Consider the following 17,400-nt stretch of genomic DNA (forward strand, 5'->3'; position numbering starts at 1 on the left):
TTTCCACCCATTTTCTCTCAGTAAATCCAGGGTGCACATAAAAGACTGAGAACTAGGAAATGCAAAAACAAATTCTTACCAAAAAACCTAGGAAACTGCTTGTGCTCTTTCTCTGGGTAACTACTGTTCATAATATTGGACTTCTCATTTGGAGCAGTTGGCAATAAATTTACTAAAAGAAAAAAAAAAAGTAGTGAAACAATATATGATATGCTATCTAGACACAAGAAAGTTCTGAAAGTAAACTATGATTGGTACCCATTTAAGTTTTAAGTTTTTCCTTCATTTTTATAATAATATTTATAATACTTAAATCAAATATGGTCTGGTAAGGTTGTTATTATATTGCTAGCAAACATTCTAACCTTTGCAATAATAACCCCTTTTCAAAATACTTATTATTACTGACAAAAAATGGCTATGAAGCTAGTTTGCATGTTATCAGCTCATTAGACTTACATATTTCAACTGACATAACTATTCTCAAATAAACTATATGGACAAACCAAAAGAAGTGGACAAGCCTCAGAGTGAGTGCTTCATCAAAAAAAGGAAAATTATAAACAACAAAAGCAAATTCTTACCAAATATCCTGGGAAACTGCTTGTGCTCTTCCTCTGGCGAGCTACTGTTCATAGTGTTAGGATAATCTTCAGTTGGAGCATCTGGCAATAAATTTGCTAAAAGAAAAATGAATGGAAAACAATGAGGAAAAACACAAAATAATTGGTATCAAAGTTTCAGTATCACTAAGGTAAAAACTTCTGTCTATTGAAGCTGTGGCTCCCTTCTTTGATATTCACACAAATTTACAATTAGGTGTTATTTCAGATTGAAATTAAAAAAAAAAAAAAAAAAAAAAAAAAGATAAAATAATTTTTAAAAAGCATTTTGCAACTTTTAGTCCAGAAGATAAAAATGGAATCAGAGCCCAGGAAGGAATGCTTCAGCAAAAGGTACGGGAAAAGCATTTGGCTCTATATGTGTATTTTTTGAAAATCCTTGAAAATCCTTTTGAAAAAAAAAAAGGAAACTTATTGGGTCTTTCCTGTTCTAAATATGAATGAGCTCAGGTTCCCCTTACTGAAAAGACACTTGAAACTGTCCTGGAAACAGACCCACTAGATTAAAAAAAAATAAAGGGGGGGGGAGGTGGTCCAGAAATTTATACTATGAATATAATTAAGTGCTCTGAGGAGCTAGGAAGAGTTAGGAAGATTACTGTATTCTGATGTAGAAAAAATCATAGGAACTAGGAAGACAAGGAAGTGGAAGAAAGATCTGTGGTTAGTCTAAGTGTCTGTTCATAGCCTAAACTGCAGGGCTAAATCATTCAGATGAAGGACCAGTTTTGCATGATTCTTTGGTGGGAAGGTAGCAACCCAGAGTAAGGAAACAGTAAAAGCAGAAATCCCTCTTTTCTTTACAAGACATGTTTTGAAAGGAATAGATTCAGACATATGGCTTAAAATATATGAACTTTTTATGACTTTGCAAAGCCAAACTGCTAACATATCTTAGATTTAAAAAGAAAAATAATGAAAAAGATGACTTAGTGATGTGGCTGCAACCTGAATAGGTCCATTTCTTCATTCCCTATCTTTATAATCTCTGTTACTGTTAAGTCTCTGCCTGGACCAAGTCCCTTCTTAACTTAAAATTGATGTCACTTCAATTACTGCATCTGTCTGCATTACTTTCAATGTTCTGTTTCAAATTATATATCACTCATTATTTGTTTCAACATAGATATATTAAAGAATATGCATTTAAAAAAAAATATATCATGTTTCTTTTATACAATAGGTTCAAGAAGTTTAACATATATTTTTGCAGGGGTTTGTGGAATTAAAATGCATGTAGGTATTTGACAGGGAAAAATAAAACAACAGGAGTCCTGCAATATTCATTAAAATTAACAGCACATACCACTTTTAAAATATTTTTCTTTGTTACTTTATATTTCTTATTTTTGTATGTATTTTTAAGAATATATAATTGTATTAATCTCAGGTATAAATTATTGCTGCTTTGGAGTCTCCTACATTGCCTTTTTTCCTATGCCAAATACCTTCAAAACACAATGTTGTTTATACAAGAATAAAGCTAAGAATAACAAGGACAACAACTTACAGTTGCCTTGGCAGGTAGTCTGGCATTCTTCCAAACTCTTAAAGTTGTTCTGGTTTCCTAGGCACCCACCATACTTGAATATTTCACATAGTTTTGTCTCTTTGTTATAGAAATATCTGGAAAAATAACCTCTGCAGGTTCCAGGGTCTTTCTCATGAAAACAGAAGTCAGGCTTTTCTACAAACAACGGTAAATGATGAACAGGGTGAGGGAAGAAAAAAAAAAAAAAAAAAGCAAAACACACTGTAAGACAACAATAGAACTAGAAAAAGTTGATATAAGAAACCTGCATCTTTAGACTAAAAACCAATTGTAAAATAACTGCTGCTTTAGGGTACTGCTTTTGTTCTATATATATAACACTGCAATACTGAGCTAGAGCATTATAGGACATGGTTATTGCTTTTTTTTTTTCTTCTTTTTTTCAAATAACCATTCAATTGTACCTTGGAAAATGAGTACTGATAATTCCTTTAGCTGTCTTTCTACACTGAAGCTCTAAGATGAACATTACTTTTAATTCTGAATTAAAAAATAAATAAATAAATCACAGCTGGATAATTTGAACTTAAGTATAAACTCTTCACATTTATGTAGTTTTAGTCAATGTTGGTGTGAATGACTCAGAAGACATTGTTAAAATAGAAGGAAAAAGGAAATAGTCGTTTGTTTGTTTGTTTATTAATCTATTTCTATTTTTTCTATCAGAAATCTAACAATACATTTTGTCTGGGACAGTCTATTACTATAAAATGATACAGGAAACTAGAAGGCAGAACAATTATTCTGACTACCACTTTTCAGTCTCAGTTGTTCCTAGTTCATGCTCCATAATTACAATATCAAAGAAGAAAATTTTAATAAATGAATACTACATGATTTGACTGAATAACCAGGCATGATATCACAGCTTCTGGCAGTGAAGAAAAACACATCTTTGTACAGTGATCCTCAAATGTTGTTTTTCACTGTACTCATTTTAAATTTATAATTAAGGAGGAAAAAAAAAATAATGACAAAAATAATAAAATATATCTGGAGGTATTCTCAAATTCTTGCTAGTACATAATTTGAAATATGATACTTTTCTGAGCTGACTAGCAAAGTATATTTAGTCTTCATATAAAACAATTGTGTCAGGTGTGACACATGAGGCAGGCCTTATATGTGAAAGTTAAGAGCGAGGTAAGACTAAAACAGTGTGTGTTTTAATAAAAATCACTACAGAACAATTAGTTTGAAGTCCCTAATGCATTTGGAGTAGATTATGGAATAGTAAGGAAGTTTGTCCTATAACCTCTATTTTTAACTATATACTTATTCAAAAGTATTGCTCAAACAACATAACTAAGTTCGAGACAAATCAAATACTCATATCAAGCATTATAATAGCTCATAAACTGAGTTTTCCCAAGAAATAATAGTCAATATCTTGAATTTCACTTTTTATAAAGCTTCTTTAATAGAAAAATGTCATTTTCAGAGATCAAGGAAAATTCAACCATTACAATGTTCTTGCATAAATTAAAGAAATTGACTATTTGAAGTGCTTCTGGATAGCTTAATTTTGATCTTTCATTAAAACTGACATTTTCTGCCAGTAAGTATGTGTATTCTACAGTTCAGATATTTAACACCTACCATTCAAATGCAACACCTACTGATGTTCACAGATTTACAAAACTAGTTCACGGAGACTAACAAATATGGGTTATATGGATAAAAAAACATGATATGCTTTTCATGAGAATGGAAATGAGACCATTTTGTAGACAAGTAGCAGGCACAATTTCCAGAGCAGCATCTATTGGACATATGTTATCTATTAGTAACCATTACTAACCATCTATTAGTAACCAATTCTTTCACCAAATATTGCATAATATTGTCAAAAAAGAGTTAAAAAAAATGTATAAATTGGATATTAACTGAGAAAAGAAGGTGGAAAATAAAGGTATGTAAATAAAAACATTTGCTCCTCATTTTGAAAATCTTTATATTAAAGTGGTTCTTGCAGAAAGAGAAAATTAAATTCAAATAAGTTGAGCTCACAGCTAACTTTTATAGCCAGTTTTGCAGAGAGAGGCCATGAAGACAATACAGCAGTATAATCCTAACCATACAAAATCGTATTACACTTCTAAATGTCTTTCTCCACAGATTAATATTCAAGAATACATTACTGGGAACAGTAGTAAATACGTAATGGTGTTTATAGTCATGAGCTAAAGTTAACAAGTTAACTATTTTTATTTATTTATTTATGTATTTTTGTCAATAAAAGCAGGAACTAGAGTAAGACATTAAAGGAAACAGTACAAACTTCTGCAGCATCTATGGGAAATCAGGTTTTGTAATTTCCATAGCATAAGAATGGGAGACAGAGTAGAAAAAAAAAGGAAAAGAAAACCTTAATCTCAACATAAAAATATTCCAGAATACCATTCAGTAGAGAGAGATGATTTAGTCTGTTTCAAAATGTCTATGCAAATACTGGCATTTCTATGAGGAGTTAAACGCATACCAGCTCAAGACGAAGTAAGGAGAAGGAGCGAGATCCTGGTAAGCAGTGAAAGAAGAGCTGATTTCTGATGAAATCAGAGGAGAACTCTGGCTACCAGTATTGGGCCCAATAAAGATAAGCCTCAAATGTGGAATGAAGAGGCGTGCAATAAGTCTTCAGAAGCTCTAAGTGTCAGACCTAAATATCCATGTTAGGATCACAGGTTACACCTCAACTGTGTTCCAACTTGGTGTTCCAAGCAGGTGATTCTCAGTGCTTAAGGAAGGACCTGGCCATTTTTCATTGGCTAGCCTTTTCATCGGCTATTTCATTTTCATTACTTAGGAAGTCTGAGCATTGGGCATTTAAATTTCTGTAAAACAGTCTGCCCATTCAGTAGTTTCTGCAGAGGAAAACTTGCTCTCTTGCCTTTTTGAGTAGAGAGGCCACACTAATCCTGTTATTTCTTACACAGGCAATATGTGAAACAGCTCTGCTTCAGAGTGATTTTTCCTATTTTTGCTAATAGTAAAGGGAGTGTTTAGATTATATTTAGATTATTATTCTCAAAACACACATTAAAAATTTCCACTTTATGGCTAACTACATTCTGCTTGATTCTCTGCATAATCACACTTTTCTGATTATTGAAGAAAGAGAGAATATGTTTGTTTTAGGGAAAAGTGTCTGACCACAGTGACCACAATTGTCCTTAAAGTCTTAGATGAATATGGATGAAGAAGATTAGAAATAATAACTCATTTTAGTATGGCACTGCTGTTATTAGGAGGCAGCTTGGAACAAACATAAAGAATCTATCAAAAGAGGCTAAGTACCTTATTGTATAAGAGTATAAGATTAGTATGTGAACAATTACCTTGCTTCATTTTTGCTAGCATCATCTTCAGAGAGAATTCTACAATATAAATAAAAAGAAAAATAATTAAAAGTAGAGACATAAAGTTTCACCTGTAGTACCAGACTGCTTCACATGACTATGAGCACTGAAGAGGAAGAACACAACATCTCTTCCCCTCCTTTCTTCTCTTTATTAAAGAAGTAGCACAACATCATGGTCTGAAGGACTGAGAGGTATTGTTTCTTTCATATGAGAAGACCTGCTATATTTGAAAGAAGAGGATATGGAAAATGCTGGGATTAAATTATGCCCATATTGAATCGAACAGGGAAATTCCTCTTTATGTTGCTGGAGCCAGAATCCTGCATTATGTAATCTTACTCCCCAAAAGAAGCTAGGTTAATTTAACCCAAGTACTTCAGCTACTCATAGTGCTAATATAGCTTTGGAGCAGATCTAGTTAACAACAAAAACCTCTCTTATGCTGTTCAATTCCCTTTGTAATGCCACAAAGTGTCAGCGTAAAGTGTTCCTTATGATGTTTGCAATATTAAAGCACCAGGTAGAAAACAATTCCTGCTGGAAAAAGTGGAGTTACTGCTGTGCCCTTCCTTGTTATTTAAGCAGTAACATAAGATAATTTAGCCATCTGCATCCTTACCCTTTCTGCTATTTGTAATTTTCTATAAGGTTTCCCCTGCCACATACACTAGCTATAACAATCTTTTCACAGACTAAAATTGAAACTAGTTTTAACGATTCATCCTTCACTCACTTTTGAGAGCATTTGCAACTGTCATTTATATACTGTTATACCTTCCTTGACTCCTATTCTGAGAGGTGCTGATAGCTAATATGGTTTTAGTGTCAGTTGTACTGCCACACTGTGTGCCACAACCTTACCAGTTTGTTATTCTAGACTTTTTTCTTTTCCTTCTGAAAGTGTTGCTTGTGTTGTATTTTCAAAGCACATATACTGGGTAAAAATTCTATTTTGCTACATTTTCCTTTTGTCTCTGGGATAATTCAACTGGCATTCTTAAAAAAATATTATTCAAAGATATAACATGCACTTGAGAGTGACAAATCATTTATTTGAACATATTTCCAGTGTTTCCTGTTAGTAGGAGGCTATGCCTTTAGCATTAAACCTATGACCTGATTTAAAACAAAACAAAAAAACCAACAACATTATTTTCAGGACAATTGTTTTGGGCTATTTTACTAATTCCACTCATCAGTCTCCTTCAGGCCAAAATCAGCAATCAGACTTTGATGTGATCTCTACCCTTCTGGCACAAAACAGGAAGAATTTATTGTGAGTTTATACAGGCCTAAAGTATTTTAATCTTACCACCATGTCAACATTGTCTCTTTGCTTCTGGTTTTGCTCAAAAAGCCAAATCCACAGCTGACTTAATTTCTTCTTTGTAAACATACTATAATTCTGAGTAGATCTACTGTTTAAATAACTGACCTAAAAATTGCTGTCATGTCCAGAACCTTTTACCAACAGGTATTTTTTCCATACTAGAAAGCTTAAATAGTATTTCCAGGATAAACATTCATTGCATTGAAAATTAGGACCTTTGTGCTTGTGTTGCCATTTGCAATTTTACTCCTATCCACTCTCTGAAGTGGTGACCTTCAAGCACAAGAAACAAAAAATGTACTTGATTTCTAGGAGACGTGAATCAGAACTAGGCATCTTGAATCAAAACATTGTCTTAGAGAAGCTTGAAGTAGCCAGATTGTAGTTGGACTCTCCAAACCTTCTTGTGCTGACTCTAACCAGCTCTGGGAATCATCAGTTTCCATCTTTGATGGTTTATTCATCCATTTAAAAAATATATATTATTCCAGTTTAAGGAGCCCTGCAGTTCACTAGTATTAGCTTAATTAGTTGTGCTTAATGCTGAAAAATGAGACATTTTGGCTATTCACATTATTTCTTTTGATTTTATACATCTCAAAACTTCTCTTTAGCTTATTTTTAACAATCTTTACCTTCACACTCTTCACAGTGACAATTCTCTGAATAGCTCTTAGATTTTTCTTTATTTTTAAGAATTTAACAGTCATTTTAGTCTGATTTCTACTCTGCTACTAAATTAGTTATCTTTCTGCAGTAATAAATAACAGAAACATTAACTAAGATGAGCATAATATAATATGAGACTGCACAGAGCCAGGCTTCACAAATAGAAGCTACTATTTTTTTTAAAAAACAAAAACAAAAACCAACAAACAATTTGCAGAAAGGTAAGAACAAAACATTAAAGGTAAAAAAGAAGCAAATGTCATTTTAGTGCTAGATATGAATACTAATCTGCAATTCTAGCAATATATATATTTAAAAAAAAAAAAAAAAGAATTTAATGTTTGACAGCATACTGTGTGTGACGCCAAACCATTTTATCTGCAGTTACTCATTCAGAGAATACAGAAATGTTGAGCCTCCATTGCTCCAGTTCCTCACTGCAGACTCTACATTTGCAAATTCTTGGACCATTATTAAGCATATACCAAATACTGGAACCCAGGCTGAGTACCAGCATGTAGATAGACACTGTGCCAGCTCTCATTTTAAATGATATTCCCATTTCATTCTACAGGATTAAGCTAATTACATGCTAGCATAGGATTTAGTTCAGAAGATCTGTTTCAGGTATTGATCCAACATACATGTCAGAGTAAAAATAACACTATTAATCAAAAATATCAACATTAGATCGAAGAAATAATTCTGTAGAACTTCACTCATGGCACCTGATCATGGCTTTTATACACTCTTCAACCCAAACTCTGCACCAATGAACCTTGCCTTCTTCAGTTTAGCCCTCTGTCTTAGCTTTTAAATTGGAATTCAGGACAAACACTCCAAATCACAAGGATAACAGATGTTTTGGATGAGATACTGGCAGCTGCAGTCCTGCAAACAATCCTGCTCTGAAAATTGCAGAAATGCTGTAGGTCCAGCTGAAAACCAAAACAAGATACCAGATGTGGAGTGCCAAAAGCCAGACTGGTGACAGAAAAAGAAGAGCTATCTTCACATCCCAAACAGTTTTTGACTATGAATGCTAATCAAGAAAAAGAGCTTATCATTTTTTTATCTTGAAAGACTGTATTGTTAACTTTGTGGAGCTGTAGCTAGAAACTGATTAATCACAATTTTCTAAACAAAACATGGAGTACAGCTGTAGAAGTGATGAAAATGCATTGTAAGGAAGGTCTTTCCTCTTAGAATGACCTTGCTGACTTTTTTAAACTTATGTATATGCATTATCTGCGAAATTCAATTGCAAGTTTTATTAATTTCTTTTATGAAAGTTCAATAAATACAGAAATATTTTTTGAGATGATTATGTAGAGGAAAAAAATAAAATAAAATCAGCTAAATCCTTGATACAAACTTATGACTTGTAGAAGCCATATGACAAAAGGAAAGATGCAAGTGTAGAAAGACCACTGACAAGGAAAAAGCGAATAACTATGCAAAATATTAAAGCCAGAATTGGAATAACGTTTAACTCTTTAAGGTTGGACTTGGTGCTTAGGGACATGGTTTAGTGGGTGACATTGGTAGTAGGGTGATGGCTAGACCAGATGGTCTTGAAGGTCTTTTCCAACCTTAATGATTTTATGATTCCTTAAAATTAATTCTTCTTTAGTGCTCATCAAAATATCATCACCCAATTCTTACACCCAGTTTGGTGGGTGTCAGTCTTCAGCCTACTTTTGAAACAAGATCAGCTCCTGCCCTCTAAGTTTCCTTTACTACCAAGCACTAAAACCGGCATATTCTAGTTGAAGAAAATGACCCAAATACAAAGACAGCAGAACTAGCATTTACAATACAAGAAAATGGAAATTTCTTACTGACTGTGAGCTGTGCTCACAGGACTATTTGATCTCCTTAAATATTGCAGGGTTCTCAACAGAATGAACAGCTAGCAATTTTGACAGAACAATTTGCAGAAATGTAAGAACAAAACATTAAAGGTAAAAAAGAAGCAAATGTCATTTTAGTGCTAGATATGAATACTAATCTGCAATTCTAGAAATATCTGTGACTTCAACATGGAAAGAAATCAAATCAATGATGTGAAGCTTCTTTGCCTTCTCAGCCAGTTCAGTGAGAGCTGGGTTATGACTCAATTCAGGCCCAAGTGGAAGGACAGAATTTCATTCAATTTATGTATGTTTTCATTTATTGCCAGATGTTTGTATTCAGAAAGATGTTTTTCTTTATGCCATCTCTTTTTTTGACTTAAAATTCTAGATGATGTTACTTAGTAACAAAGGAATTATAATACCCAAAACATTATTCCTCAGTGATATGTGATTTCAATATAAATCTTATTTTAATATAATTTACATTTACCCATATATTACTCCTGAGGACAGAGTGAGACTACAATTGATACTTGCTCCTTCTTCACTGGAGTACATCTGGTCTCCAAGGCTTATCAGATCTTATCAGAAGCCATTAAAAAATAGTCTCAAATCAATCCTGAGAGTTAACTGCAGTGAAAAATTGACATTCAATTAAAGAATGTAGTGATCTGATCTTTATCACTTTGACAGGTTGTTGGTGACATTTTGTACTGTTTTTTTTTTTTGTTTGTTTGTTTGTTTTTTTTGTTTGTTTGTTTTTGTTTGTTTGTTTTTCCATCCTGAAAGAAATTATTCTACATGCATGGGGTTGTTTGAAAAGAAAAATAACTGAAATCTGCTTTCATTATAAACTTCAGGGATCACGTTCAGGGATTGCATAGAATGCATGCAGTCTCCTTGCTAGAAAGATCAAAGGGATGAAGACCAGAGAAAACCTGTTAGGAAAAACAGGTCTTCCTTCTGTTAGCTGTTTTGATAGTTTCTCATCAATGAAACTTTGCTCAGGTACAACATCTGAGGTTAAGCTTCGCTATTATTTATACATACAGTCCCACAGAGGTTTGTGCTCTATTTAATCATACTATTCTGGCTCAATTTTTACAGGTAAGAGAACAACCCTACTTTACTCTGTAAAGCCTTCACAATGCTGAAGGCCTTAGTTAATTATGATGATAATTTTTAATAGCAAAAACGACATTCACAAGGCACATTTTGTATATTTTGTTGTGTATCATGTTTTGGATCTCATTTTCCTCTTTCTAATGATTAATTGATGAAGCTGCAACAAAACAGATATTTTAAGCCAAACAGCTATAACTGACATTTTTAAAAATGACTATTTTATTACTGCAGTTCTAATTTTGTTGAATCATGGCAGATGTTCAAGATTTTGGATAGCTTGTATCAGCTTCTTGAACAAAGAGAAGTGTGGAATCAGACCTTGGGTATGATATTCCAAAAGCAATGAATACGCTGGCCAACAGTTTAGCTCAGCCTCAAAATCAATTTTACTTTAACAACTCTTTCAAATCATGGCTTTAGCCAGAAAATAAGCTTTCTTGCATTGCTCTCTATTTTGCAGGTCCACTAAAAAAAATCACAATTTGTCTTCCCAAATCCAGAATGCTTGCTTGCAGAATCTAAAATAATCCAGATGACTACAACATAGTAGAATAATTGGGAGCATAATTGGGAGCATGACATTACTGTATTAACAGGAACTGAAGAGGACCTCTACTTCTAAAATTCATATGGTTTACGGATGACAATTAAAAAATGCAAATGAAGAACTGATGAGAATAGGAGAATGGGTACTGGCCTGTTACCACACACTTGTTCTGACATTCTTCCAGTGTTAGAAAGTTGTTTTCATTGCCATGGCATCCTCCATATTCAAATATTTCACACCCACGGCTTTGAATGTTAAAATAATAGCGCATGTGGATAGCTTTGCATGGTCCTTCATCTGCTTTCAGGGCACAAATTGAATGCCCCAGTTTCAGAGGTGGCAAAGGAGCACCTGTGATAAAAAGAAGTAGAACAACTGTTATCAAGTTACTTTGCTTCACTGAACAGCTTAACTTCAAAATCAAATTGCTTGCCTGTTGTGCTGGAGAGACACTGCTAATATCTGTCTGTAAAGCTCTAAACACATTAAACATAGATGTAAAAAGACAACCATCATCTCCATTGGAACACAAGTTTATTTCAATCAAATGGAAATGTTGGTTTCAACTTTCAACCAAAAGAGCTCGTATTCCAAACACCAGGTCCTCATCATAACTTTGTAAACTACAGATAGCAGCTTATTCATCGAACCTAGTGAAAAATTCTCATCAACAAATATACTGAGAAAATTCTGGCAGCTCTGAAAGACACACTGACTACTCCTGCATAAACAAAGGCTGAAGGTGTGTGCCTTGTGCATGAACATCTCTGATAGCGAACATAATTCGTAAGGACCTCTCAGCAGACAGCAGCATGGGGTGAACTAAGCAAGAGAACCCTGCAGAGGGCACCATTTCCCTACCACATTACACATTACTGGTACATAAACCCATCTGGTACAATTGAAAGGTCATGATTCTTTTCTTTGATAGGTTTCATGATACGTTTCATACCTTTCTTCGATTTTACTGTTCTTGTCTAAGACCTTTTAAGAGCTGAAAAGAACACAACAGAATGTTTGGGTGAAAAGAAGTTGAACCTTTTCACAACAAGTGATTTTTATGTCTTTCAATATATACATGTATGATTAAATCTTGGAACGTTATGTAAAAATTAACATACATATTTTGAAGAAGATTACTAACGAAGTGTTAGGCTGTCAGTGTCTATAAAGAAACTCTGATGATCCCATTTATAATACTGTTCCCTTACCAATACAGGCTTTGAGTTTTTTTCCTGCTTTCCTTTTCCAAGGAAGTAGAGGATTTTAAAAGCTTTGCAGAGCTTGTGTTTGCAGTTGCAGTTGGAAGAACAGAGCTGAAATCTTGACCTCATTCTCCCACAGCTAATCAGAACACTGATGTCTCTTAATATGTGTATTCAAAAGTAACTATCAATGCTATCTGCAGTGGCTCAGGAAGGAGGAAAAAAATATGAGGACAAGCATATACATGATCATTATACAGCTTTCCTGTGCTAACTAGAGTAAATTTCCAGTTTTAATTAACAGAATCCACAAAAATCCTGCTTTATGACCTGGTGATAAGGAAATTGACATTACTACCTACCCACTCTGTGGCTATTAGTTTAACATATAATATTTATCTTATTAAAAAAATAACTGAAATACACAGCTGAAGTAAACCCTCATAAATACTGAGGCCAATGCAAGTTTACTCTTTATTCCATTTGAGACATTGATAACTTATATATACAACAAAGAAATAAAATTCACTGCTAAAATCTTTTATCCCATATCATGTAAATCCTTGAAAAAATAAGTTTTAGTACACAAGTACTATCAACACAAAAAATGTATCAGGTAATTAGATCTTCCATTCTTAACATGGTCAATTTGGTGTTAAAATACAGATTGAGATGTTTAATTTCAAAATGCATACCAAATATTCAGTCCCTAAAATTGTCCGTCTACCTTATTAGAGAAATGATATTTACAAATTCTGAAGTTAGAAAAACAGATTTGGAAATACCATTGAAGATTGTCTAATAGATACTGTGGATGAATTAAACAACAAATTTCAAAGAGATATGAGTTTCACTAAAATTCCTACGGAGCTCAGCTCGCCAAAGATTTCTGAACTTTGTTTCTTGCCAATTTCCTTATCTGGGTCTTCTTAAGCCCATGAAGAATCAGGATTTAGACACCATACAAGATTTCAAGTTGTGCCTCAAAGGTCCAAAGTTCTCCAACAGGTTTGGAAATCCTTTGGAAGAAACTTGAAAAGGCTCAACTAGAAAAGCTGCAAAAAGACTTTGGAATTCCCTCACTGAGTAATAGGGGGAAAAAATGCCTTGAAAACATCAAAGGTTTCAGTAACATTTGGAATAACTCCTGAAAGGCTAAAATCAAGCATTTAGCTGCACAGAAATCAATCCAGCTTAAATGGGGGTGGGTGAGAGTTAACAGCTGGTTTATAAACATTTTACTTTCTTGGCACACAAGTAAGGAGACCTCATAAGTGACCTGTGTCAATGACCCAGTTCAGTCTCAAAGAGGTTGTGAAAACTTACTAGGTTTCTTAACTACTAGAATTACAAACATGGGGTTATGTCAGATCATTTTGCTCACTGCATTATGCCACACCAACGTTGTGGGCTATCAAAACAGAAATGGTGCCTAAGCATGGTTGCAAAACTACACAATGAAGAACAACTGGCTTAGTATACTAATCTTAGAAACTTTTTGGTCTCAACCGCTGCTTGTTTCCCACCAAACCCACACAACTAAATCTTTGTTTTGCTTACCTCCTCAGACCTTTCCTCTGTAGTCAGTGACATTGTTACCACTGTCAGATGTACTGACATTTACTGCAAACATAACAACTATTTGTGTCTCACTTTTTGGCAATCTATGAAGTGGCAGAGACATTTCTTTTCTTAGGCATGCTGGTAAATTACCATACTTTGACTAAAATACGTACCCTGTGAAGCACCAGAGAGCCAAGTCCTCTCCCTTTGAACAATAACCAAGTGACACTGAGGAAAGATGTCTCAAAGGGATTTATGGGAACTGAATCATTCCTGCGTCTGGGAACAGAGAGAGAGTTCTTCCCCCATTACTTTACACCTGGGAACACTTAACTCACCACAGACGGCATAAAATTAGCTTTCCTTCTCAGATTAAAGCAGCCGTTGAGAAGGCAAACATGAGTGTTTGGCCAGTAGGTCTGTATAGATACAAATATGTCTGCACCAGTTTCACATGTAGAATATGCCTTGAGTAAGCTAATTCCTGTTGTATGGCCTCCTCCTCTCCTATTCAGTTCTAAAAGAGGTTGTTCCTACTACATTTTAGGCCTTGTTTGAAGAACACAGGATATGACGTTTAGAGAAAGTGTCTATCAGAAATGTCAGTGAATAACTAACAATGTAAACAGAAAGCAGTTTTAACAGTGTTTCTCAGCCAACTTTTGGCATATATCTAAAGGATAAATGCCTTGAGACCTTTCCTGATAGATGGAAAAATCATTCTTAAAAAACTCCAGTGAAGTAAAATTCCCAGTAACCTGAAGAAGCCAGTTCCAGTATTTTACTACCCTGCTTGCAATACAGGTATTTTTCATAATATACAGCCCAAATAGTCTTTATTACATATTAAATAATTTTGTACTTCCCTTCAGTGTGTAGGAAGAATAATTTCAAGACATCCAACTTTCCTTTATTTTTTATTTTTATTATTATTATTGGATGACTCTTCTATCCTCTTAATTATCTCTATAATAAATAAAATCCCTTCTTCAATCTCTTTTTATTGGTCTTGCTTTCCAACCCTCTTGCAACTTTCCTTTGGATCCTTTCCTATTGGTTTGGATTACTTTTAAAGTGTATGGCCCAGAGCTGAACACCATAGTACCCGAGGCATTAGTGATATTACTAGCCTTGCTTACAACATTATACTATGTTTGTAATGCTCTGCAACTTCTACTTACTTTTCAGCAAATACAATCTCATTATACAAGTGCTTAAACAGTTATTTTCCACCTTATATTTACAAATGCATTTATTCTTCTAAATATAGCATGTTGCAGTCATCATTTTAAAAGAAAAATGAGTTTAAATCTCTCCATTGGATCTGGCCCTTTTGGATGCTTATTAGGCATTCCATTTAAGCACCTGGTACAAATAAACTTTTAGAAAATCTGTAGAATTATATAATTTTACTACCCTAAATCAAGAACATGGAGAGTGTTTTGCTCGAAAAACATTGAAAAAAGAATTACAGCTGATACACATTGTTACAAAAAAGTTATTACTTGCCACACCAAAAATAAAATAAAGCAAAACATTTTCTCCCTACTTTTCCTCAAAAATTTTCATTTCAAACCTTTGTTAGATTAACTATGTGGTAGCTTGTCATGATTAAAGGCACTAAGTGCCTATTCCTACGCTAACAACCTTTGAACTCCATGCTTTGTTGTAAGTGCAAAGTAGTATCAACAAAATGGCTCACACTGACCATGAGTTTAGCACAGGTATTCTATGTCACTACAATCTTAGGTAGCAGGGGGAGTTGCTCCTCTCTCTGGTGACAGTGTTATGACCCAAGGGAATGTCATGGAACTGCATCACAGGAGGCTAAGGTTGGGTGAGTATCAGGAAAAGGTTCTTCACCAAGAGGGTGATGTACAACAGGCTCCCCAGGGCAGTGGTCACAACATCGAGCCTGCCAGAGGTCAAGAAGTGTTTGGACAACACTCTCAGACATAGGGTTTGATTTTTGGGTGGTCCTGTGTCAAGCCAGGAATTGGACCTAATGGTCCTTGTGGGTCCTTTCCAACTTGGAACATTCTATGGTTCTATGATTCGTGCTCCATTCCTACAGTCTTCCTACTTTTGGCAACTGTCAAGAGCCAGGATACTGGCCAATACAGTTCCTACACAACACAGCCACTTATTGTCCTTCACGCAGCAATTTTTACAATTTAGGACAAGACTGTTGTTTGAAGAGTTACTATCAATTTACAAGTAGTACTTTCACTGTGAAAACTCTAATAACCTGCAGTTAGTCATACTGTAGCCCTGACCACATGGAGCTTATAATACATCAGAGATGTAAAGCCCTGTTAATATCTTACTAGTAAGCAATGCAATATTACAAACCAGAAGCGGTGAATATTTTCTCTAATAGTTTCACACTAGTAAAAGTAAAAACAATACAATTTTCCCCAGCTGCAGACATACTCAAAGAATCTAACTTGACTTAGACTCTTGCTACCTCGATTTGCAAAACTGGTGGTTAAATATGTATCCTTTTAATTAGCCTGTGAAATAATTTTCCTGTTACATCTATGGCACAATAAATATGAAAGACAACAGCATTTCTGTGTACTTGCTTGTCAGAACAGAACTACATAAGTTAACTGGGAAAAAAAAACAAAGTTTGGTCTATATTATGTTAAGCTGAAATAAGAATTTCTCAGTTTTTAAGTAGAATACATTCTGTTTTGTTTCTTAGGTTACAGGTCCTCACTCATATACATTCCTGTGGTTATCCTTAATTACAAAGATATGCTGTCATCGTTCCAAGCTTTCTTGTAAATGCCTCTCTTTGATAAGTGATATCAATACTAAGCACCTTGTCGCTAATGAATAACTGTTTCTTCTTTCTCCATCTTTGCCAGTTTGACAGCTTCCCACCCACACACTGTTCACTGCTTTTCCTACCCATGTGTTTCCTACCCTTTCTTAAAGCAGTCACATTTATTCTTGATAAACTTTCACATTAGAATAAAAAGCACATTCAACCAGTAAGTTATTTTCTTCAGGCTTTGGAACATCAACTAAAGTGCTCCCAAACACATAAGGTATTATGGAACAATATACATGGACTGGTTATTTTTATATCATTTACTTTTTTTATAAATCTAATTTACTCATGGAAAAATGACAGCATTTTTGCTGGAAAAGAACACACTGAGAATCCATTTTAACCTGCTGGACTTGACTTTCAACTTTAATTACTACTGCAGTTTAAATACTAATAGACAAAACAAAACAAACACACACACAAAACACACACACACACACACAAAAAAAATCAAAAAGCCCAGATTAATTCAGAGATGTATCAAATGTGATCCAAGAGATCCATATTGCAAGCAATATGAGATCCAATATGGAATATGAGATCCAAGATCCATATTGCAAGCAATGGATGCATACAACTTATTTTATCCTTCAATATCTGGAATTGAATTGCTGGGGTGAAGTATGTCATAGAATCGTAGAATATCCTGAGTTGGAAGGGACCCTTAAGGACCATCAAGTCCAACTCTTGACACCGCACAGGTCTACCCAAAAGTTCAGACCATGTGAC

General features: G+C 34.3%; 1 protein-coding gene across 10 annotated transcripts in view; it reads right to left on the bottom strand.

Annotated features, from left to right (window-relative positions):
* TFPI (tissue factor pathway inhibitor) overlaps positions 1-17,400 on the bottom strand; it is a 75,605-nt gene that overhangs the window by 7,448 nt on the left and 50,757 nt on the right. For 8 of the 10 annotated variants that reach the window (XM_038181885.2, XM_072041293.1, XM_072041294.1 and 5 more), the window contains 5 exons: positions 11,215-11,415; positions 5,514-5,552; positions 2,134-2,310; positions 585-680; positions 80-172 (listed from right to left, as the gene is read on the bottom strand). In XM_038181885.2, the coding sequence (XP_038037813.1) occupies positions 80-172; positions 585-680; positions 2,134-2,310; positions 5,514-5,552; positions 11,215-11,415 (606 nt within the window). The remainder of the gene's footprint in view (positions 1-79; positions 173-584; positions 681-2,133; positions 2,311-5,513; positions 5,553-11,214; positions 11,416-17,400) is intronic. The other 2 variants (XM_072041295.1, XM_038181890.2) reach the window with 1 other exon arrangement.

This window comes from Anas platyrhynchos, chromosome 7 (assembly GCF_047663525.1).
Source record: "Anas platyrhynchos isolate ZD024472 breed Pekin duck chromosome 7, IASCAAS_PekinDuck_T2T, whole genome shotgun sequence".
NCBI classification, from domain to species: Eukaryota; Metazoa; Chordata; class Aves; order Anseriformes; family Anatidae; genus Anas; species Anas platyrhynchos.